General features: G+C 46.3%; 1 protein-coding gene across 1 annotated transcript; it reads left to right on the forward strand.

Annotated features, from left to right (window-relative positions):
• Positions 1 to 20,827: 20,827 nt before the first annotated feature.
• Positions 20,828 to 23,674, forward strand: EIF1 (eukaryotic translation initiation factor 1). Its single transcript, XM_055407843.2, has 4 exons — positions 20,828 to 21,017; positions 21,724 to 21,887; positions 22,028 to 22,129; positions 22,820 to 23,674. The coding sequence occupies exons 1-4, from the start codon at positions 20,987 to 20,989 to the stop codon at positions 22,862 to 22,864; spliced, it is 342 nt and encodes a 113-aa protein (XP_055263818.1). The 5' UTR covers positions 20,828 to 20,986; the 3' UTR covers positions 22,865 to 23,674.
• The last annotated feature ends 2,181 nt before the right edge of the window (positions 23,675 to 25,855 follow it).

The raw sequence follows: 25,855 nt of genomic DNA on the forward strand, positions 1-25,855 counted from the left end.
AGGATAGGAAGGAGAAGAAGGATAGGCTTCCTGGGATAGGCTACCCACTCCAGTATACTTGGGCTTCCCTTGTGGCTCAGGTGGTAAAGAATCCGCCAATGCAGTAGACCTGGGTTCAATGCCTGGGTTAGGAAGATCCCCTGGAGAAGGGAAAGGATACCCACTCCAGTATTCTGGCATGGAGAATTCCATATACTACAGTCCATGGAGTCGCAAAGAGTTGGACATGACTGAACGATTTTCACTTCACTTCTAAGCCACCATGAAGTCACTCATTTTTTTTACTGGGTACCTCCCCTGTATGCTGGAATTATACATGTTAATAGATATTTTGTTTTTCTCTTTTAATCTGTCTTTATTACAGGAATGTCAACCAGAAATTTAGAAGGATGGAGGGAAAATTATGTTTTCCTCCCCTATAAGACTTTGGGGAAGAAAGCCATGTGACTGTCTAGGGAGAAGCTTCCAGATCCCAAAGCGGGAGCATTTCTGGCATGTTCTAGCCCAGCAAAGGAGCTGGGTTGGCTGGAGTGGAGGGCCAAGGGTCGTGGAGTTGATATGAGCTGGAAGAGGTGACAGGGGTTGATACAGGCGGCCTCATAAAACATGTGAAGACCAGCTTTTACTTTTGAGCAGAAGAGCATCGCAATGGGACTTCCATTTTAAGGAGCTTTCTCAGGCTGCTGTGTGGGGACCACACACCAGGGATATGTGCACAGAGCCCAGAGTTTCCTAAAGACTGGATGTGGGGGTGGGAGAGAAGAGACTAGTCAGGATGCTGTCTCCATGGGGATGGAGTTGCCATCAGCCAAGATAGGGTGGCTATGGCAGGGGTAATTTAGGTGGGGAGGGGAGATTAGGAGCTCAATCTAGGTCAGGCTGAGTTTTTGATGTATATTAAACATCATAGGGAGGATAACAAGTGAATTAATTTCAATCCACTAGGTAACCATGTGTGTGTGCATTTATACGTGTGTGTGTTTTACTTTGGGAAGATACACAAACCATAAAATTTACCATTTTAATCATTGTAAAATGTATGATGGCATTAAATAGATTCACATTGTTGTTTTACAACCATCATCCATCAACATTATCCTCATAACAATCCATCTCCAGTAACTTTCATCTTTCCAAACTGAAACTCTGTACCCATTAAAAAGTAACTCCACATTCTCCACTCCCCCAGCCCCTGGCAACCGCCATTCTATTTCTACAAATTTGCCTATTCTGTGTACTTCATATACATGGAATCATCTAATATTTGTTCTTTTGTGTCTGGTTTATTTCATTCAGCATAATGTCTTCAAGGTTCATTCATGCTGTAACGTGTGTCAGAATTTCATTCCTTTTTTAAGGCAGAGTAATATTCTATTATATAGATATCCCACATTTTGTTTATCCGTTCATCCACCAATGAACATTTGGCGGTTTTTCAGCTTTTGGCTAATTGTGAATAATGCTGCTATGAACATTGGTATGCATCTGTTCCTGACTCTCCTTTTAATTATTTTGGATTGGTACCCAGAAGTGGAATTATGAATCATATGGTGAGCTTTCTGCTATGAGGAACTGCTACGCTGTTTCCCAATCTTGTGTGATTTTTCCCACTTATACGCAGGAGGGACTGAGAATCAGAGAGGGGAAGGGACTTACAGGAGGTAGGGATCCCTGAGCCAAAGTTCTCTTGACTACTGTGATTCTGACACCCCTACTAGAGAGAGACTTGGGAATAGAAACTCATGGAAGCTGAATTGAACCAAGGTGCAAACTTAGAAGCCATCTTCATAGAGTGGGTGGGGAACGAGTTTGCTGCAGAAGAGAGGATTGTGAGACCCAAGAGAGCAGGAAGCAGGAGTTTGGGATGGGGCAGGAGTCCAAAGAAAGAAGGGGAGCTAGTGGAGAAAGCATAGGGAGAGCTGCCCCTCAATAGTCCCAAGCCAGGCCCTCCAATCACAGCTTACTAGCAGCTGTGTGACCTTGGGCACGTTACTTACCCTTTCTGGACCTTGGTCTCCCTGTCTATAAAATGGTGGGACTAAAACTCCTTGCCTCACTGGGTTGATGTGGCAACTTAATGTGATGAACTAGGATTTGTAAAGCCTGTGGCCAAGATATGAAACAGTGTCACAGAGCCCAGGGAGAGAACAGTTAGAGAAGTCACTGGGAGAAACGGGACAGGCCCGCCCTCAGAGGGACTGCTGGAGGAAGCATGAACCAATTTGTCTCTGGAGGGCAGTTTGGCAAAAACCTTTAAGATATGCTCATCTGTTCACCCAGAAAATCCACTTAGAGGAATTTATTCTCAGAAATCCTGAAAGACACACAAGTTGAATTATCTGCAAGGATGTTGATCCAGGGCTGTTGATGAGAATAGAGGACTGGAGATGATTTCAATGTCCAAGTAAAGGAAACTGGTAACATTATTTCTGCTTCATGCAGACAAAAATTACATAGCCATTAAAAATGCAGTTGATGTAGTTGTAGAATTAGAATTCTGTGGGGAACATATGTATACCCAGGGAAGATTCATGTCACTGTATGGCAAAACCAATACAATAATGTAAAGTTAAAAAATAAATAAATAAAAATAAAGAATTTTGTTTATCAGTCCAGAAAGAGACTCATGTGCATACATATACATGTGTGGGCTTCCCTCATAGTTCAGTGGTTAAAGGGTCTGACTGCAATGCAGGAGACTTGGGTTCAATCCCTGGGTTGGGAAGATCCCCTGGAGAAGGAAATAGCAACCCACTCTAGTATTCTTGCCTGGAGAATCCCATGGACAGAGGAGCCTGGCAGGCTACAGTCTATGGGGTCACAAGAGTCAAGACATGACTGAGCAACTAAGTGTGCACCTATACATATGTTACTGTTTTAAATATATATAAGGTTACTGTTTTACAAGAGTACCTCATGTGAAATGCCAGGCTAGATGAATCACAAGCTGGAATCAAGATTGCAAGATTGCCAGGAGAAATAGTAACCTCAGATATGCAGATGATACCACTCTAATGGCAGAAAGTGAAGAAGAACTAAGGAGCCTCTTGATGAAGGTGAAAGAGGAAAGTGATAAAGCCAGCTTGAAACTCAACATTCAAAAAAACTAAGATCATGGCATCCAATCCAATCACTTCATGGCAAACGGAAGGGGAAAAAGTGAAAACGACAGATTTTCTTTCTTTTCTTGGGCTCCATAATCACTGCAGACAGTGACTGCAACCATGAAATTAAAAGATGCTTGCTCCTTGGAAGGAAAGCTATGACCAGCCTAGACAGCATATTAAAAAGCAGACATCACTTTGCCGCCAAATGTCCATCTAGTCAAAGCTATGGTTTTTCCAGTAGTCATGTATGGATGTGAGAGTTGGTCCATAAAGAAGGCTAAGCACTGAATCATTGACGCTTTCAAATTGTGGTGCTGGAGAAGACTATTGAGAGTCCCTTGGACAGCAAGGAGATCAAACCAGTCAGTCCTAAAGGAAATCAACCCTGAATATTCATCGGAAGGACTGATGCTGAAGCTGAAGCTCTAATACTTTGGTCACCTGAAACAAAGGGTCGACTCATTGGAAAACAACACCCTGATGCTGGGAAAGTTTGAAGCAAAAGGAGAAGGGGGCAGCAGAGGATGAAATGGCTGGATAGATAGATGGATGATGATGGTAAGAATGACTGACTCAATGGACATGAATTTGAGCAAACTCCAGGAGATGGTGGAGGACAGAGGAGACTGGTGTGCTACAGCCCATGGAATCACAAAGAGTCAGACACAACTTAGCAACTGGACAACAACTGTTTTATTATAGGAATTTTTCAACATGCACCAAAGTAGAAAAAAATTATATAAAAGATTCCCCATGCACCCACCACTCAAAGCTGCTGCTGCTGCTGCTAAGTCGCTTCAGTCGTGTCCGACTCTGTGTGACCCCAGAGACGGCAGCCCACCAGGCTCCCCCGTCCCTGGGATTCTCCAGGTAAGAACACTGGATTGGGTTGCCATTTCCTTCTCCAATGCAAGAAAGTGAAAAGTGAAAGTGAAGCCGTTCAGTCGTGTCTGATTCTAAGCGACCCCATGGACTGCAGCCTACCAGGCTCCTCCAATTGTCAATTCACAAACCACCTTCATTTATATCCCCACCCACCTCCTCCCTCCTCACTACATATTATTTTCAAATAAATTCCAGGAATCATAGCATTTCACCCTTAAATATTTCAGTATGCAGCTAGCAGCTCAGAACCCTTTTTCTTTAACATAACTTCATACAATTATCACACCTAAAATAATCAGTTCAGTCGCTCAGTCATGTCCAACTCTTTGCGACCCCATGGACTGCAGCACAGCAGGCCTCCCTGTCCATCATCAACTCCTGGAGCTTCCTCAAACTCATGTCCATTCAGTCAGTGATGCCAACCAACCGTCTCATCCTGTCGTCCCCTTCTCCTCCTGCCTTCAGTCTTTCCCAGCATCAGGGTCTTTTCCAATGAATCAGTTCTTCCCATCAGGTGGCCAAAGTATTGGAGTTTCTGCTTCAGCATCAGTCCTTCCAATGAATATTCAGGGTTGATTTCCTTTAGGACTGACCGGTTTGATCTCCTTGCAGCCCAAGGGACTCTCAAGAGTCTTCTCCAATACCACAGTTCAAAAGTATCAATTCTTCAGCACTCAGCTTTCTTGAAGGTCCAACTCTCACATTCATACATGACTAATGGAAAAGCCATAGCCTTGATTAGATGGACCTTTATTGGCAAAGTAATGTCTCTGCTTTTTAATATGCTGTCTAGATTGGTCATAACTTTTCTTCCAAGGAGCAAGTGTCTTTTCATTTCATGGCTGCAGTCACCAGCTGCAGTGATTTTGGAGCCCAAGAAAATAAAATCTCTCACTGTTTCCATTGTTTTCCCATCTATTTGCCATGAAGTGATGGGACCAGATGCCATGATCTTTGTTTTTTGAATGTTGAGTTTCAAGCCAGCTTTTTCACTCTCCTCTTTCACTTTCATCAAGAGGCTCTTTAGTTCCTCTTCACTTTCTTCCATAAAGGTGGTGTCATCTGCATATCTGAGGTTATTGATATTTCTCCCAGCAATCTTGATCCAGCTTGTACTTCATCCAGTCTGGCATTTCGCGTGTTATACTTTACAATAAGTTAAATAAGCAGGGTGACATTATACAGCCTTGACGTACTCCTTACCCAATTTGGAACCAGTCTGTTCCATGTCCTGTTCTAACTGTTGCTTCTTGACCTTAATTTTAATTATTAAAATAATTAATAATAATTCCTTAATAAAGAAACATGGTTTCTCTACTCAAAAGACTTCTGACACTAAATGTGAGGATTTTCCATACCAAACAATTCTGACACTAACTACCCATAGTTAGTACAGACCTCACTGATTAAAGGTTCAGTGCCCCTCTTCAGACATCAATCACAAGTAGTGGATCCTAAGGTATATACAGTTCTGTCTAACTCTGGTTACAAATTGGGGTTCCCTCAACCTCCTCCTTGGGTTCAATAATTTTTTATAATGGCCCACAGAACTCAAGGAAACAATTTACTTACTCGTGTGTGTGTGTGTGTGTGTGTAAGTCACTTAGTTTGCAACACCATGGACTGTAGCCTACCAGGCTCCTCTGTCTGTGGAATTCTCCAGAAAAGAATACTGGAATGGGTAGCCATTCCCTTGTCTAGGGGATCTTCCCAACCCAGGGGTCAAACCCAGGTCTCCCACATTGCAGGCAGATTCTTTACCATCTGAGCCACCAGGGAAGCCCTTACTATTACCAGTTAATTATACAGGATAGTATAAATGACAGAGATGAACAGACAGAAAAAGAGGAATACAGAGCAAGGTGCAGAAGAGTCCCAAGTTCAGGGGCTTCTACTCCCAGGAATGAGTGCACCACCCTCCCAGCACAGGGGGGTGTTCACCAACCTGCACCCTGCTTCTTAAAGCTTTTATGAAACATCCATTACATAGGCTTGATTGATTCAATCCTTGGCCCCTGGTGATTAATTCCATTTCCAGTCCCTCCCCCCTCTCCAGAGGAGGCTAGAGAATAAGACTGAATGTTCTAAATCTCTAATCACGTGATTGGTTCCTCTGGCAACCAGCCTTCATCCGGAAGTTATCTAGGGGCCCCAGCCACCAGGCATCGCATTAACAGACAAAAAGACACTTATCACTCCAAAGACTTGAGTCTTAGAAGTTCCTGTGCCAGGAACCAGGGACTAAGACCAAACATTCTAATAAAAATATTATTCTAGCACCCCTATCATTCAGGAAATTACAAGGGTTTTAGGAGCTCTGTGCCAGGAACTGGGAGCAGAAACCAAATATATATTTATTTTATCACAATACCACACAACATAATAGAATATCTGGTCAGGGACTTCCCTGGCACTCTAGTAGTTAAGATTCCACATTTCCAATCGCAGATCCGATTCCTAGTCAGGGAACTAAGATCCTACAAGCCACCTGGTGCAGTCAAAAAAAAAAAAAGAAATCTGGTCAGTGTTTAAATTTCTCTCTAAAGAATCCACCTGTCAATGCAGGAGGTGTAAGAGACAAGGGTTCAATCCCTGGGTTGAGATCCCCTGGAGAAGGGAATGGCAACCCACTCCAGTATTCTTGCCTGGAGAATCCAATAGACAGATATGCCTGGCAGGCTACAGTCCATGAGGTCTCAGAGTTGGACACAACTGAAATGACTTAGCACACATAAATGACACTTTCTTTTCTTTTGAATTTGGGATCCATATAAGGTACACACAAAACAACTGGTTATATAATCTTAAGTCTTTCAAATGATAGGAACCTCCTCCCTGTATTTTCTTTCTCCTCCCAATGAAATTGTTGTAGAAAAGATGATTTGTCCTGTAGATCCAGACTGTTGGTCAGCCTGATAGCCAGTGTCTGGACTTTGCTGATTGCATTCTCATGCTGTAATTTAACATGTTTTGCTGTCCTCTGTGTTGCTTGAAACTTGCTAGTTTGACCTAACGTCTTGATCAGATTGAAGGTTGTCTCCTTCTCAGTAGGAGCAATTTATAGATGGTGCAGGAGAAATATGTTTCTCTATTGGCAACTTTAGCAGCTGTAGATGATCAATGCCCAGATCCATTCATTCATTCATTAAGAGCTGCAAAATGGCAACAGTCTAATTGTATCATTCCTTTTTTCTTAAGTAATTTTACTTATTTAGGTTGGCTGTGCTAGGTTTTCGTTGCTGCATGGGTTTTTCTCTAATTTCGGTGAGTGGGGGCTACTCTCTAGTTGCGGTGTGCGAGCTTCTCATTGCAGTGGCTTCTCTTGTTGGGGAGCACAGGCTCTAGGGTGTGAGGGCTTCAGTAGTTGCAGCTCCTGGGCTCTAGAGCACAGGCTCAACAGCTGTTGAACATGGGCTTATTTGCTCCACAGAATGTGGGATCTTCCCAGACCAAGGATTGAACCCGTGTCTCCTGCATTGGCAGGTGGATTCTTTACCACTGAGCCACCAGGGAAGCCTGCCTTCTTCATTTATTGCCTAGAATATTTATATAAAGAGAATTATGTCCCTCCCCTACATCTACAATTAGTTTCCACACCAAAGGCACGGTTCTTCCAGGAAAGGCGAGCTCACAAAGTAATGATTCCCTAACATCCTCCAAAGGTGACTACAAAGGATTTTCTTTAATCATTACAAACTTGTGAATTTAAATATACCTAAAATGAATATATTTGATATGCTTCTATCTATTGCATTTATTGGGCTTCCCTGGTAACTCAGTCGTAAGGAATCTGCCTGCAATGCAGGAGACTCGGATTCAATCCTTGGTTTGGGAAGATCTCCGGAAGGAGGGCATGGCAACCCACTCCAGTATTCTGGAGAATTCCATGGACAGAGGAGCCTGGTGGGCTGTGGTCCATGGGGTCACAAAGAGTCGGACACAACTGAAGCGACTAAGTAGCAACAACAGCATTGCATTTATTATTCTTATAATTATGTAAAATATAAACATGGTTCCCAAATCAAACGTCCAAAACAAGAAAAAGTCAAGGAAATTCAGTATCTATTAATATTCCCATCCTCTCTACTCTATATCCTATTTTCCTTTATGTCACCTTTTTTTTTTTAGGATCAATGCACACACATATCCTTTTTCTTACTAAGACTAGGGTACCCCCTTCTCTATTATATGACAAAAACAAGTTATAAAAGAGTTTGTACAATTTGATCTCAAACAAAAATATTGTGTTTAAATGTATAATAATAGAAAAAAAACACATCTTTGATGTTTCTAACTATATCTGCTTTCTAGGAGCCCTGCAATCCCACACGCCCTTTGCTTTGCCAAGTGGAGCTAGGTCTTAACCGCACTCATGTCAAGCATGGGGCAGAGCTGAATTGCAAAATCAAGGGGGCAGGAGTTTAAGGCCTGGAACTGGGAATGGCTCAAAGTGGGAGATGAAGCAGCCAGAAAGAGCTGCATAAGGCAGGCCAAGATGGGCCTGCACAAGCTGACTTTTGAGCTAAACTGTCCTCCCTAGCTTTCGTCAAGGGTCACGGGGTAAAAGTTACATCGTTCACTAGTGTTTTAAGTAAGAATGGATTCTTTGGGGCGGATCTGAAGCTATATCAAAGGCTGTGAAGAAAATAACAGGGCCCATGGGCTTACCTGGTGGCTCAGAGGTTAAAGCGTCTGCCTCCAATGCGGGAGACCCGGGTTCGATCCCTGGGTTGGGAAGATCCCCTGGAGAAGGAAATGGTAACCCACTCCAGTATTCTTGCCTGGAGAATCCCATGGACGGAGATGCCTGGTAGGCTACAGTCCACGGGGTCGCAAAGAGTCGGACATGACTGAGCGACTGAACGGAACGGAAGGGCAGAGGGACACTCAGAGCAGTGGACAGATTCATAAAAATCCATGCAAACAGATGGAAATGCGCCAAGATGGATCTTGGTCATCCCCAGATAGTAACTGATTTAATAGGTGTTTTTAGAGTGGGGGTCATTTTTCTACTTTTTAAATTTGTATGCGATAAAAATATGTTATTTTATAATTCAGGGGGAAATCATCCTTATTTTAAAACAAACAAAACATAGAGATGCTCAAAGAAATTAAGGAAGTGGGTTCACTCAAGGGCCGCACCAGGCCACCCTGCCCTGGGCAAGGGTTCTATTCCTCCCCCAGCCCTGGGAAGAGAGGCCAGCAGTGACTTCAGGGAATCTGTGGGAGGCATAGCCAGGGCAGCTGTACCCTCACGGTTAAGGGAACAGGTTCAGAGCTTGAATGCAGCCCTGCAACTTACCAGCTGTGGGCTCGCAGAAATACCTCCAGCCTTCTAAGTTAGGCATCAGTTCAGTTCAGTGGCTCAGTCATGTCCAACTCTTTGCGACCCCATGGACTGTGGCACACCAGGCTTCCCTGTCCATCACCAACTCCTGGAGCTTACTCAAACTCATGTCCATTGAGTCGGTGATGCCATCCAACCATCTCATCCTCTGTCATCCCCTTCTCCTCCTGCCTTCAGTCATTCCCAGCATCAGGGTCTTTTCAAATGATTCAGTTCTTCACATCAGATGGCCAAAGTGTTGGAGTTTTTAGCTTCAGCATCAGTCTTTCCAATGAATATTCAGGACTGATTTCCTTTAGGAGGGACAGGTTGGATCTCCTTGCTGTCCAACGGATTCTCAAGAGTCTTCTTCAACACCACAGTTCAAAAGCATCAATTCTTCAGTGCTCAGCTTTCTTTATAGTCCAACTCTCACATCCATATATTCAGCATACTCATCTATAAAAGAGAAGAGCTATTTCCACTGGGTGAGATGTTGGAAGGATTGAACAAGACATCAAATATAAAGTGCTTAACACCATACCCATCCCTTGGAAGCAGATAGTAAATATTTTTGCAATGAGCCATGACCTCCCTGTAGAGTAACCAAAGTGCCACAGTTTCCCCCATGCAGATGCTCAGGGCAGTCTTGAAGCAAACCCAAAACCTCACTGTGCCCTAAAGAAAGCTCTCTCCTCAAAAGCACCAATAAGCAATCACTATTTTACCAAGGATTCGCTCCTGCAGTGAGGAGGGGCAGGTGGGACACACACCAAGCACAAAGTTTTCCTCCCAAAGGCCACCTGAGATGCACTGGTTCTCCCAGACCCTCCCTTTCCACTGCCCTCACCGAACGCATGGTTCTCAGCCTTGATGGTGCACTTACTCCTTCCCTGGAGCCTCCCCTGGGGTTTCATCCTCAGCGCAGCATCTCAACTCAATGAGGTTCCTCCACCTGTCCCCTAAGGCCCCTCAGGGCACTGAAATTGCTCTCCTTAGAAGGTGAATTGGGGGTTATAGATTTAAGCCAGTGGGTTTTTCTTGATACATATAGGAAAGAACACTGAGGTTCAGAGAGATTATGCAAATCGCCTTGTAGTAGGGAAGAACAAATCTGACCCCATACTGGATCTATTTCTTTCAGTTTAACACCTACTTCTGCTTCATTGACTACATTAAACCTTTGACTGTGTGGATCATAACAAACTGAAAAATTCTTAAGGAGCTTGGAATACCAGACCGCCTTACCTGCCTCTTGAGAAATCTGTATGCAGGTCAAGAAGCAACAGTTAGAACCAGACATGGAACAACAGACTGGTTTCAAATTGGGAAAGGAGTACATCAAGGCTGTATATTGTCACCCTGTTTATTTAACTTATATGCAGAGTATAACATGAGAAATGCTGAGCTGGATGAAACACAAGCTGGAATCAAGATTGCCAGGAGAAATATCAATAACCTCAGATATGCAGATGACACCACCCTTATGGAAGAAAGTGAAGAGGAACTAAAGAGCCTCTTGATGAAAGTGAAAGAGGAGAGTGAAAAAGCTTAAAATTCAACATTCAAAAAACAAAGATCATAACATCTGGTCCCATCACTTCATGGCAAACGGAAGGGGACAATGGAAAGTGAGAGACTTTATTTTCTTGGGCTCCAAAATCACTGAAGATGACGACTGACAGCCAAGATGCTTACTCCTTGGAAGAAAAGCTATGACCAATCTAGACAGCATATTAAAAAGCAGAAACCTCACTTTGCCGACAGAGGTCCATATAGTCAAAGCTATGGTTTTTCCAGTAGTAATGTATGGATGAGAGAGTTGGACCTTCAAGAAATCTGAGTGCTGAAGAATTGATACTTTTGAACTGTGGTATTGGAGAAGACTCTTGAGAGTCCCTTGGACAGCAAGGAGATCAAACCAGTCAGTCCTAAAGGAAATCAACCCTGAATATTCATTGGAAGGACTGATGCTGAAGCTGAAGCTCCAAACACTCTGGCCACCTGATGCAAAGAACTGATTCATTGAAAAAGACCCTGATGCTGGGAAAGACTGAAGGCAGGAGGAGAAGGGGATGACAGAGGATGAGATGGTTGGATGGCATCACTGACTCGATGGGCATGAATTTGAGCCAGCTCCAGGAGTTGGTGATGGACAGGGAAGCTTAGCATGGGGTCACAAAGAGTTGGACACAACTGAGTGACTGAACTGACCCTTTGTATTCTATTGCTTTTGCTACAAGTTAAGAATGCTGCCTATAGCCTGAAATATACAGAATAGTCCATTCTCAAAGCTCTGACCTTTAAAGGTATAACAATTTTCCACTCATATAGAAATAAAAAATTTCAGAACAGAGAATAACATTTGTCTTATTGAAGGTTTATAAGAACTTCAAAACCTGACCTACCCAGACAGCTGCAGGAACAAAGGATTCTGGCAACAAGAAGTCTGCAGCAACTAACCACACCCTTTTGCACATACGCCTGGATTCTAATTCCAGGAAGATGGTACTTTGGGACACTTGTCCACCATCTTTTCAGTCTGCAGGCTTTCCAAATAAAGTTGCTATTCCTTGTGCCAGCAACTGGTCTCTTGCTTTATTAGCCTGTTGTGTAGTGAGCAGCCTGACCTTGGACTTGGCAACCGTCTGAAGACACAGAACAGACAAGTAGCAGGACAGCCTTTCAAACGCTCCCTTGATTCAAACCCCTAATCTTGGGACGTCCCTGGTGGCTGAGTGGTGGAGAGTCTGCCTGCCAATGCAGGAGACGTGGATCTGATCCCTGATCCAGGAAGATCCCACATGCTGCAGAGCAACTGAGCTCATGCACCACAGCTATTGAACCTGCCCTCTAGAGCCTGTGCTCTGCAAAAAGAGAAGCCACCACACTGAGAAGCCCGAGCAATGCAACTAGAGCGTGGCCCAAGATCACCACAACTAGAGAAACAGTCTCATAGCACTGCCGAAGATAAAAATAAATACAAATTTATAGCAACAGCAATCTTGTCAACAGGGCCTCCTGTAGGGACTGAAATGATTCCCCTAGGTTTGGGCTGCAATGCAGGTAGCTCTCAGGTCCTCAGGAGCATCTGGGAAGAAAGAAAGGAACACACTCACGTGTACACACTCACACTCAGATACCCATCCACAGGCACACACCAATAGCACACACATGCACTCTCACCCCATTTATTCATGTACACACATGCACACACATATACACACATTATCCCACTCATCTCTAAACCACAACTGAACTCTGGAGATTCCCCTGACCCCTCGGGGACAGGCATGTGCCCAGCACAATGCTGGTCAAAGTAAGAGTTCAGACACTGTTTAAAGAAAGGACTTAAGGGTCAGAAAAGCTTTTTAAAGTCTAATCATGTGCTGTGATAGCTGCCCTGTCCACAGCAGTACTGGCCACACAGACTGTCTTCAAGCATGAAGTAACATCCCCCCCTCACCAAGACCTGGCGTTGCACTTCCAGGCAGTAGCCCCATCAAGGAAATGACTAGCCCTCTTAACAAGGGCAGAATCATCCAAGACTTCTCCTGGAAACCTGGCCCCTCTGATGGCCGTGCTGCCCAGCAAGAAGAGGGTCACCGCCACCCAGGCCAGCCATCTTGTCCAAACCCAGGCGCCTTACCTACGAAAGAGCTAATGCCACCTGTTTTGTCTGAATCCTGTGAGACAGAAGTGGGAAACACTCAGGACAGCACCTAGTGGGTCGTGAGTGCTCAGTAATTGTTAGTTTCACAAAATAAAAAATGTATCGCCCAAGAATGAACACTGATGTAAACCATGGGCTCCAGGTGACTGTGATGTGTAGCTTCGTTGATTATAACAAATGTACCCCTCTAGTGGGAATGTAGAGAGCAGAGAAGACAGTCAAGCCTGCCTGGGGTCAGAAGGGAATTCCCTGCACCTTCCTCTCAATTCTGTTATAAACCTGAAACTGTGATAAAGAATAAAGGTTTTTTTTCTACTTATTTCCTAGAATTCCTCTCAGGAAGAGTGTTATTAGGGGTTAAGAGGACAGCATCTGAGCTATTTGGGACAAAAGACAAGGCCAATGCCCCCAGTCCCCTGGGGCACGGTCAGGTGGCCATGAAAATAGTGAAAGTTTACTCAGTGTCCGACTCCTTATGACCCCACGGACTGCAGCCCGCCAGGCTCCTCTGTCCATGGACTTCTCCCAGCAAGAATACTGGAGTGGGTTGCCATTCCCTTCTCCAGGGGAATCTTCCCAACCCAGGAACTGAACCTGGGTCTCCCGCACTGCAGGCAGATTCCTTGCTGTCTGAACCACCAGGGAAGCCCTCAGGTGGCCATATTTGGTCACTAACTGGTGGAAGTGTCAGCCTGGGCTGAGCTTGGGTGTGAGACGAAACGAGAGACCTTCACCTTCCAGGTAATGGAACCCTCAGCCCTGCCCAGAAGGAGACCCAGTTTGGATGGGTGAAGAGAAGCCACTTGGGGAAGGAAAAGATCCGTGACTGATTCTTTTTACATGACCGTCCCTGAGCTGTTTTCTAAACTGGGAGCAGGAAGCAGTTGGTCAGCTCATCAGAGAAAACCGAGGAGGGACTAGAAGACCAGGGAGAAGTCTGATGTTGGTAAGGAGAAGGCTGGGGGGAACAGCCAACTGTATGAGTGTGGATTTGCCACTTGCTGGGCCAAGGAACCCTCTCTTCAGTCTGAAATCACCTAGAATCATTTCTACTTTCCATGATAAGTATAATGCATGCCACCCGTGTAACTTTAAGTTTCCTAATAGTCACATTTTAAAAATAGAAACAGGTGAAATTAATGATCTATTTAACACAATATATCCAAAATATTCTTATTTCAATAAGTACTCATATAAAAGTTACTGAGATATTTTACAATTTTCTTCAAGCTAAGTTTTAAAAATTCCATGTATGTTTTACATTTAACAGCACATTAGGTATAAAATGGAGCTGCATTCAGACTGGTCCTGTTTCCAGGGTTCACGAACCACAAGTGGGCCCCCACGTGGCCCTTCAAGAGTTGGATTTAACTGGGGGAAGGTGGGTGGGTGCAGAGGAGACAAAGGCCACCCAGGGAGGCCCGGGTTCCTCTAGATGACCCGGGCTCAAGGCAGAGCTGCCCAGCAGCTGAGTGCCTGGGGTAGGGTACAGAGGTGTGGAGTCATGTGACTTCGTTCAGGGGACACCCAGCTGTGCCCTGTCAACCCTCTCTGTGTTTCTTCCCCAGGATCTTAAGTACAAGCCAACCCATTCTCTCCCAATTGGTAGGAGAGATCTTCTCACGTCCATAGGAAGAACTTGAAGTCCAAGGAAGACTTGCTGCTGGGTGAACACAGAGGTTTTCCTGAAGATGGCCCTTATGTGAATTACATTAGCTTTTTTTTGTGTATGTGTGGTCCCATGGGATCTTAGTTCTCCAACCAAGGATCAAACACGCACCCCCTGCATTGCTGCATTGGAAGTGCAGTGTCTTAACCACTAGACTGCCAGGGAAATCCCTACATCAACTTTTTAAAAAATAAAAGGGCAGACTGCCAGACACACCTGTGCGGTTCTCCCAGAGAGGAGCCAGGTCTGAACTGATTTCCACACCACACGTCTGATGGTCTTTATTCCATCTGAAATGTCCACACACACACACCCCCATGCCAGGGGACTCCTACTGCCACATTCAGGACACAGCACCTTGTGTGCACCTGTGCCTGGCACTTCCTTCTTCTACCTGGGTCCCTGGCTCCTTGGGGGCATCTTCCGAACCCTGGCAGGCTGTGAACCGCTCTGGCAATGGGCACCAGGCCTGGCCCTTCTTGGCTTCCTCCACGAGACCAGCCTACCCTTAATCCTCCCCACAAACAAGTCTGCAGTTGGCCTGCCCAGGGAAGGGGAGCCAGGGACTCTGGCCTGAAACTCTCTCCCTAAGCAAAGCTGCCTCCCCTCATCCCATCCCATCCTCTGCAGGATCCCAGGGGAGGGGGAAGAAGCGGAAGGCAGGATGGGGAAGGCAGATGCTCTGCCAGCAAAGAACTGAGCAGGAGTCCCTGGCAAGGGATGTAGTTCGGGGGACTATGAGAGGAAATGTGACAACAAGCAGAAAGCCTGGCGGGACTTCCCTGGTGGTCCAGTGGTTAAGAACCCGCCTTCCAGCGTAGGGGACATTGGTTCAATCGCTGGTCGGGAAACTGAGACCCCACATGCCTAGTGGCAACTAGGCCTATACACCACAACTACTGAGCCCGTGTGCCTAGAACCCGTGCTCCGGCAATGAGAAGCCACCACAGTGGGAAGTCCCCGCGCCGCAACGAACAGCAGACCCCACTCACCGCAACTAGAGAAAGCCTGCAAGCACGAAGCAATGAAGACCCTGCGCAGCCAAAAATAATAAATAAATAAAATACTTTAAAAAATAAATTTAAAAAAAAAGATCCAGCGCAGCCAAAAAGAAGAAGAAAACAGCCTGGCTGGGGCGGGGCGGGGCACGGGCGGGATGGTTGGAGGGTAGTAAAGCTTGGGCTTCCCTGGTGGCTCAGAGGTTAAAGCGTCTGCCTCCAATGCTGGAGACCCGGGTTCAATCCCTGGGTCAGGAAGATCTCTGAAGAAGGAAATGGTAACCCACTCCAGTATTCTTGCCTGGAGAATCCCATGACGGAGAAGCCTGGTAGGCTACAGTCCACGGGGTCGCAAAGAGTCCAACACGACTGAGCGACGGAACGGAACGGAAAGCATACTAGGCTCCAGGAATTTTTACTACCAGTCTCAAGATCAAGATCGTTTCCAATACCCCATAAGGGTCCCTCGTGTCACTTCCCAGTACCAAACCCTGGGTGCAGGGAGGCTGAAGAGATGATCGAGGAAACGCACATCTCACAACAACCCCGTGCAATGTAGGTAGTCAAGTCACAGCAAGCCCAGGTCTGCCTCCTTTTCCAAGTGACAAGAACAGCAGACTTCATTCACTGAGGAAGGGTGAGGGGGCATAATTCCCAACATGTACATACATAACTGGCAGCTCCCAAATAAGGAAAGCAAGAAAGAGTGCATTTATTTGACTTTCAGTCAAGTTAAATCCTGTGCCAGTTACCCCACCAGCTGCTCAGAAATCCAACCTTGGGTGTGACAGGGCCTCCAGCGATCCCTGGGGTTCCCTCTAGGTCAGAGTTTTCTTTAGCACCAGAGCTACCGGGAACTCTGTTGGACCAGATCAACCATCTGCCCTGGTTACCATGGAGACACCTATTTCCCCAGAAGATGTGATCCTTTCCTGTTGGGAGAGTCTGCTGCTTGCATGCCAAGTTCAGAGCCCTGGGGAATCGTCATCGAGGCTGAGGGTCCCCAGGTGTCCCACACAGCCATGCCCTTGCCATGTCCCGAGCTCACCCTGGAGAGATGCCCACGTCTGCCTCATTCTGAGGAGCTTGCTCGCTCTTTCTCCCTTCTTTGCTGAGAATCTGGCATAATCTACTTAGTGATTTAATAATGTAACATGTTTACCCTGTCGCATATATTCTCTTTAAATCCCCTCAAAAATTTAAGAGAAAAGGTATGAGCATCCCTCTGGGCAGATGGAAAGAAAAATGGAGGCTGGGAGACAGTCACCCAGGCAGGAAGAGGCAGAGGTGACACTCAGATTCAGGTAGCCCGTGCTCCGTGTCCTGCCAGGACTCAAAACTATGAGCGCGGTAATACATCAGCCAGCATCATCAGCAGACACAGATGTCACTTTCAGACAAATTCATCCTGACTCCATCAGTACTCCACAAGCTCTCCGGGCTGGAAGCAATCTCCACATTGGACAGTGGACTCTTATAGACCTCTCCATGGAAATGTCCCCAGCAGGGAGCACAGAGCTATGGACTTTAGACCTTAGAAATTCCTGAGTCCTCCTTCTGGGGGATAAAATGGAGTCCCTGAGAGGCAAGCAGGACCTCGGAAGCTGGTAGTAACCAAGAACTTGGTGTCCTACCTGCCCCAGGCTTGGCCTCTGAACTGCAGCCTGCCCAGAGCGAAGCTTGTGTGTGTTTGTGGCAATAACTGTTTACAGTGCTCTGGACATCAGGTCCCTGCAACAGAAGCTGGGGAACGTGCTTATCTAGGGCCACCCTCCCTGCCCTGCACCAGGAGGCCAGATCCAGAAGCTCCCCATGGAGCCCAGGGTTGGACCTCTGAGAAGAACTTTTGTCAATGCTTCACCCCAGGACTCTCTAAAAGGGCAGCAGAGGCTACAGCCTGGAGCCAGGGGTCGGTCATTCCTATCACTGAGTACCTATGAGACAGGCTGGGACCTGGGACCCTTTGCTGAAGTGCTTGCACCTGGATAAATGTATCCTCAAAAAACAAAACACAAAGAAACTGTAAGGAACTAAAAATAACTGTGTAAAAAATAACATAACTGAAGGCAAGTACAATTGGGGCAAATTATGGACAACAAGATACAAAAAGACCAAAAACCTAACTGCCACTTCTGAAGAGCTGGGAGCAAAAGCAGGGTAATGCTCAAGGCCCCTGCACACACCACCAGCAAAGAAGTGGGCAAACCGCCTAAGCCTCCCGTCTGGCCCAACCCAGGATATGCAGCTACCCTCTGTCCACATAAAGAACCAACTCACCCCTCCTCAGGGAGCAAAGAAGAGAACTTGTTGCTTGTTTTTGCTCTCCCATGCTGCAGCAGGGCCCCAATATAGCCGTGCCTGGATTTTTCATCTGGCCTGTTATCAATTTTTACTGAGGGCCAAGAACCCTGATCAGTGACACCTACAATGCCTGTTTGTTCGACAATCACTGAGCACCCACTGTGTGCAGGCACCTACTGTGCATACACAGAAAAGGAGACAGGCATGTACCCTGCTCTTTTGAACACGAGGTCTAGCAGGGACATAAATAAGGGAACAGGAAGAGCTAGATCCCGGGCATGCCACCTGTGCCATCACACAGAGCCCCGTACTCAGGAGAGCCCTGTGCTCGGCTTTGCTGTCACTGTGTTGAAATTCTGAACCGTTCTGGAACAAAGAGCCTCACGCTGTCATTTTGCACTGGGCTCAGCAGTTTATGTAGCCAGTTCAAGGAACAGGCAAGCAAAACGCACTGGCTAATGCCAGATAGAGGAAGTCGGGGCACAGAGTAAACTCCCCGCTGAGTCCTAGAGTGGGAGCCGCCAAACAGAGAAGTAGAGGGAAGAAACGGGAAGGGACCACATGTACAGACCCTGAGACAGTTCAGGTGCTTCACAGAACACTGTAGAACGTGGGGCATGGTGATACACCATGAGGCGAAAGCAGAACTAGGGCCAAGAAAAGCCAAGATAATCTTGATGAAAAACAAAACAGGGGTGCGTGCTATTGGACACGAAGACTTTTCATAAAACTCCAATAACTGAGAGATTGTGGTTTGGGGATAAATAGACCAGTGAAACAGAACAGAGTCCAAAAATGACCCCATGCATAAATGGAAATACGATGATGATAGAGAAGGCAGGAGAAATCAGGTGTTAATCAATACACGTTGCTGGGACAATTGGCTATCCACAAAGGGAAAAATATTAGAGCCCTGTCTCACACCACACACACACAAAATTCCAAGTGGTTTAAAGACCTAAATGTGAAAATGCAAAGCTTTAAAACTTTTGGGGAAAAAAGAAACAGAATCTATCTTTATAGACTGGAAGCAGAGAAACAGTTTCTTCTTTATAACATAGAAAGGATGGAAAAGATCAGCTGGACCACATTGCTACTTTATAATTTCATATTACAAAATATACATGCCCACTGAGAAGGCCAGTTCTGACTCTCACTTTCTCTCCCCAAATCCCTTTCAAGCACAGCCATGTCTCTGAGTATAGAGGTTCCCAAGTGGGGGAAGGTTGTGTTCTTAGCTTCTCAGACTGGGATGGGTGTGAGGCTGCAACACCCATGACTTCTTGCCATGGTAACCCAACTCCTGACATCAAGGAAGCCAAATTATTATTTAAAAGATTACTTAATAAATATGGAATCAAAAAACCTATCAAGTACATCCAGCTTTTCCTCCTCCCGGGCTTTCCATGTTCTGGACTCTCATCTTGCCCCGCAGTGGACTCTTTCCCACCCTCTAAGAATCAACTGGGATGTCACCTCCTCAGAGGCCTTCTGAAGCCCTTGTCACTCTCTCATGTCACCCTATTCTTTCTTGGTACCTGTCACAATCTGTCATCTTATTTATTGTCTCTTCCCCCCCCACTAAACTCCACAGAGCCGAGCATCAAGAGACAGAAACCGGCAGCCCTTGGGACTAGCACACATTTGGCTTGCACGGTGTTTTCCCCAAAATTAATTTTATTGGCAATATTTAGAAATCAAGAGATTTTTATATAAACATCTGAATTTCCAAGTTGTCATGAAGACGATCTAGCACAACAGGGTAGAGGTCCCTGGCGGCTGCAGCCTCTGGTTTTCACCCCCTGGCCCCTACCACACCCCATTACATCACACTTTGCTGTCTGCACTCCTTTATCTTACCTGTCTGACCTCTGGCGGCCTTTAGAGTCTAAAACCTCGCTATGTCCCCCTGCAATTATGAACATTTCAATTAATAAGTTGAAAGTGCAAGAAAAGTTGACCGTTTTCGGTTTTTTTTTTTTTTTGGTCCTCGGGGGGTAGGGAGTTGGGGACGGTGGGATGCGGGCTCTTAGATCTCTGACAGGATCCAATCCGGGCCCTCTGCATTGGGAGCAGTGCAGTCTTAACCATTAGATCACAAGGGAAGTCCCAGGTTGACTGTTTTGAAGGCAATAATTCAACTAAATTCTGGGAAAGCTCAACCCCACACAATTTGTATGACACCAAGGACCCCCTTCTAAGTGCATGAATTCTTCTTGGCCCCCAGAACCAACGTTACTCTCCCTTGAATTCCTGCTAATGATCTGGACATTCTTTCCTCAGACAATCTAAATGGTAAGCTTAAAGTAGATTAATCCATTTTTAGATTAGATTCATCTAAATGATAAATTAATCTAAGTAATAAGGTTTTCGTTACACTACTGTACATTGATTAACGTGCTGCCCTAAATCCGCCAAGGAGTAAATCTGTAAAGTAGGGAATGGGGTGGGTTCATACATAGTGCGAATTTGTCGCGTTTGGGACGGTCAGAATCTAAATCCTAAGGAGTGCCAAATCTACCCCCACGAAAAGACCCGCCCGGCAACAGGGTCAAGAAGGCAGAACCCTCCAGATCATAGTACGCAGGCGTGACCGAAACCTCCGCCAGTTGTCTGCGCCGCCGTCACCCTCCTCCAGCACTGCGCAGGCGCTTAGGCAGACCAACCTTTCCCTCCCCCTTCCATCTCTCCCCTAGTCGAGAGGACGCCCTCCCGCAGCACACAGTTCCTGCGCAAGCGCCGTCCAGTCCGGGCCCGAGGGCCAATTGGAAGCGGCGGCGGCTGGGCGCAGGGGCAAAACGCCGTGGGTGGGGCCTGGACGTGAGGGCAGCGCGCTGGCGTCACAGGGGCGGCTATATAAGTGAATACAGGCACCGCCCCTCCACCCCAGTCACTGAGCCGCCGCCGAGGACTCAGCAGCCTCCCCCTTGAGCCCCCTCGCTTCCCGACGCTCCGTCCCCCCTGCCCGCCTTCTCCCGCCGCCGCCTTCCGCAGGCCGTTTCCACCGAGGAAAAGGAATCGTATCGTATGTCCGCTATCCAGAACCTCCACTCTTTCGGTAAGTCCCAGAAAGTCCCGAGGGAAGGAAGGCCCCGGCGGGGCGCTCCGGCCGAAAGACAGGGCCAAGAAAGCTGATAAACGTTGTAGGTCTTCGTAAACTTGGGCGGAGGGGAACTGTCTTGGCCCGCGGACTGTGGGGCCGCGGCCTGGGCCTTAGGGTTGGCCCCTGAGCGCGACCGGAAGGAGCGGGCGGGAGGTCAGCCCTTGGGCGGGCTTAGCGTCTCGGGTGGCGCATTTACTAATGGCTCCCGGGCCTCTTCGGGCCACACCCGCCCCTCCCGCCACCCCTGCGTCACGTCCGGTACGTCACTGCCGTTGTCACGGTGCTGGGAGGGAGAGGCGGTGCCAGCCCTAAGTGACACCCGCGCGCGCCAATGGGACGGGAAGTATGGCCCCGCCTTAGAGCTCGGGTTCCGGCCGGTTGCATCAGCTGGGTGGGGCGCCCCCGGCCTGCCCTGGCTCCCCCGACACGTGATCGGCTTCCGAGGGCGGGCCTGGGGCAGGAAGCCCAGGCTTTCTCCCAGGCTGGGAAAGCTGGCCGTCCCGGACTGACCTGTTAGAAGAGAGCCAACAAAGAACATGTCTGATCCGACCAAGCCCTGACGATTTCAGTATCAGTTTCTGCACGCAGAAGAGATCCAGTGGAAGGGTGGCAGTGGTATCTGAGCTCAACATCACTAAATGAGCTTGACCTTTCTTCCCAGACCCCTTTGCTGATGCAAGTAAGGGTGATGATCTGCTTCCTGCTGGCACTGAGGATTATATCCATATAAGAATTCAACAGAGAAACGGCAGGAAGACCCTTACTACTGTCCAAGGGATCGCTGATGATTACGATAAAAAGAAACTAGTGAAGGCGTTTAAAAAGGTAGGTTTTTTACGAGATTTTAGAAAAATAGTATTTACCCTGCCTCCATGGAGCTGCTGAGTTGTATTACTGAAAAGGGTTATTACTGACATTCAAACTGTTGGTTGGCCTAATTTGTTTTACTTGTGGTGTTCTTGCAGAAATTTGCCTGCAATGGTACTGTAATTGAGCATCCAGAATATGGAGAAGTAATTCAGCTACAGGGTGACCAGCGCAAGAACATATGCCAGTTCCTGGTAGAGGTGAGTTCTGCTGCTTTTTGTTGGTACATTTGTGCCTCTTGCCTGGCTAACTAATCTCAGATCTGCCTGGTCTATTTAGTTTCTTTTAGGGACATATAAGTTTGTTTTATAAGGCTAAGCCAAACAGTTTTTGAAGATCATAGTGTATTTCTGTTAAAGGAGGGATTTGTCCACCTTAAAAGTTTATTATCTTGGATCTAGTTTAAGGGTGCTGTGCACATAGACACTAATGTCTGGTTGGCTATTCTTAAGTGGCAAAATCTTATTACACCACTGATGATAAACTGAGTGTACCCTCAGTACTCTGAGTACTCTTGCCTAGAAAATCCCATGGATGGAGGAGCCTGGTAGGCTGCAGTCCGTGGGGTCGCTAAGGGTCAGACACGACTGAGCAACTTCACTTTCACTTTTCTCTTTCACACATTGGAGAAGGAAATGGCAACCCACTCCAGTGTTCTTGCCTGGAGAATCCCAGGGACGGGGGAGCCTGGTGGGCTTCCGTCTATGGGGTCACACAGAGTCGGACACGACTGAAGTGACTTAGCAGCAGCAGCAGCAACCCTGAGTTCAGTGCATCTTGGCTCTGGGACTTTTCTTGGCCAAGTGTAGAAGTAGGAAGAGGATTGTTGTCATCAGAAACGGAGGCTTTAACTCTTCTCCCTCTTAAAACTGCCCTTTTTTCCTTTGCAGATTGGACTGGCTAAGGACGACCAGCTGAAGGTTCATGGGTTTTAAGTGCTTTTGGCTCATTGAAGCTTAAGTGAGGATTTCCTTGCAATGAGTAGAATTTCCCTTCTGTCCCTTGTCACAAGTTTAAAAACCTCACAGCTTGTATAATGTAACCATTTGGGGTCTGCTTTTAACTTGGACTAGTGTAACTCCTTCATGCAATAAACTGAAAAGAGCCATGCTGTCTAGTCTTGAAGTCCCTCATTTAAACAGAGGTCAAGCAGTAGGTGCCTGGCAGTGTCCAGCCTGAAACAAAGCAATAACAGTGATGTTTCAGCCAAGTCCAGAGCCCCGCAATCACAGATGGCTATGTCTGGCCAGAAGCTCCTCCGCAGTCCCTCTGCAAAGTTCCCTGCCCTGAGAAAATGTCACGACCTGAACAGTCCTCGATGAAGCGGAGAGTGGAGGATGGGTGAGGCAGCTGTACTGCTAGAGGGTGCCTTCGGTAGTCAGGGTAGGATCCCCTGATGTCTCCAACGTGACTGGGTGGGCAGAGCTTAGAGCAGCCACCCTCCAGTGAGGTGACAGGACATCTGGCTTGCAACCAAGGTCTTCATGACCAGACACGTCCTAGCTAATCGATGTCCAAACTAGAATGTGAGGCCAACCGTCTATCAGTTAAACTTTTGACAAGGGAACAAATTTCAAACCAATGTTATCAATCACGTAGCTGTATAGAACTTGCAACTTTCTAGCAACAGCTGCCCAATACCTTGTGAAGTAAACTGGTTTTTTGGTTTTTTCCCCCCCTCTTCAGTTTTAATGTTATGTAATGTATTTAAACCCTTATTTAAATAAAACTTGTTTTCAGAAACATTTGATTTGCAGATTCTGTTTAATATTTAGTCAATCTTGTGCATGTGGGGGAGCCACAGAAACAGCAATAGAGGATACATCTGGACCCACAGCTCCTTAACTGGGGCCTGACCCTCTTAGTTAAGAAAAAGTAGTGAGCTTGTCCCTCCAAGCACACTCCCCACCCGGCCTTGTTAGCCATTGTGTAAGCAGTCGGTCAAAGTTCTGTTCTCTCAGTCAGTGTCCTGAAAAGACCTGCCTAGAATGGTCATAAAAAGTCAACACTTGTCTACATAGTCACCATACCATCTTGTTAGCATCCTGGATGTATGATGAATTGGTGTAGAGGCCACCTTGAAACCATGACAGTGAATGTGTCTGGAACGAACATGACTTGGGTGGATCTCAGGAGATGAGATAACAGCATAATTATCTATTTGATGGCTTAAGAAAAGTGTGGAAATTGGCAAGGCTAGTAGGTGCTAACATGTTTTCTAGGACCCCGGGCTCCACTGCTCTTCCACCAGATGACCTAAATATTTTACAGAAGTTGTCTGTTTGGTATATGCAAGGAATCATGGGACTCCTGATTCAGGCTAGTCAGGCAGACACCCTGTGCTCGAATGCAGACCCCAGATAGGAGTGTGAGACTGGCATACAGCTTGTGACTGATGGCAGAGGTCCAGGCCACCAGTGGCTTGGCCAAAGAGCTGCAGCATCTCAGGATTAGGAAATCTTCCCACCACTCCCATCCAGACCCGGGAAGGCTCCATAAAGGTGTCATGTGAAGCAGGGCATTCCAGGCAAAGAGGAGTCAAGACCCAGAGGTGACGACCCAATGTGTGTGAGAACCCACGGTAGGACCATTTAACTGGAACAAAGCCCCTGCATAGAGCCAGAAGTGATGCAACACTTCCTTACTATATGCCAGGCTGGTGCTAAGTGACCCATTTAACAGTGGGGACTCAGTCCCATGGTGGGGAAGAGGGAATTGGAGAATAGTGCTGGGTGGAAGGTTGGAGTAAAGGCTGAGTGGCCTGAGCCACAAGCCAAGACTTTGATACTAATATGCAAAAGAATTAGAGTAAAGAATGTCTCCCAGGGATCTTGCTGGTGTTCAGTGGTTAAAGTTGATCCCCTTTCAGGGAACTAAGATCCTGCATGCTGGGTGGCCCAGCCCCAAAAGTGAGTGATTAACAAGATGGTTAATGAAGTTTATGGGCAAAAAGTCTCCAAGCTCTGCTCCTTGGTTCCTCTCTCCCACCCCTGGTTACTTCTCTGCCTGCTCTTTCCCCTCTCTCCTGGCTCCTGCCAACTCCCAGGCATCAGCCCCCAGTGCCTACCCTCTGAAACAGGGACAAAGACAAAATGCAGACTGGTCAGCTAGAATGAAAGCCTGCTGTATTTTTAATCTATAAATAGGTCAAAGAAACCCAGTATATTCCAGAACAAACATCGTACCAGAAGGTTCTCAAATTGACCTTCCTTGTTTACCAACCTGGCTGGTTCCTCCTTGTGGCATCAGGGTCAAAAACTTTACTATTAATCTGAAAAAAGAATATGTATAACTGAACCACTATACTGTACACCTGAAAATTACACATTGTAAATCAACTACAATAAAAGTTTTTTTAAAAGGGATTAAATTTTTCAATCTATATAGGAAAAGAATCTGAAAAAGGTTGAATATATGTATATGTGTAACTGAATCACTGTGCTCTATACCTGAAACTGGCACAACATTGTCAATCAGCTATACTCCAATAGTTTTTTTTAAAAGGAAACAACAGAAACAACACTTTACTATTGACTGTTCAGTATTACTTTGAAATTAAGAGCTCCCTGACTAATTTTTAGCTTTTAAGGAGATAAGACATTATTTCAAAATTAGCTCATAACCTGAGACTTTGGCAGTTTCTTCTCTTAGCTCCAATTTAGATTGATAAAATGCACTGTTCTGGGGAGAACCTATTGAAAATTCAGATTCTAAACCCCTCCCAGGACAGTTTGGCTGTATTGGGTATTAACTAAACAGTGCCCAGGTCCCAACTACTTTTCAAGGGCCTAAAAAAAGGTCTAAGAACTTGAAGGGAAATGTATTATCTCCTAAACTTGACTCAAAAACTGCGAAATCTAACTGTTTAACACTACAAAAGGTAATATCGTCAGTACCTACAATGTAATTCCTTTGTGGACTTCCCA

The sequence above is a fragment of the Moschus berezovskii genome, chromosome 20 (assembly GCF_049115385.1).
Source record: "Moschus berezovskii isolate FMDL1 chromosome 20, NW_MosBer_1.0, whole genome shotgun sequence".
In the NCBI taxonomy this organism is placed as follows: Eukaryota; Metazoa; Chordata; class Mammalia; order Artiodactyla; family Moschidae; genus Moschus; species Moschus berezovskii.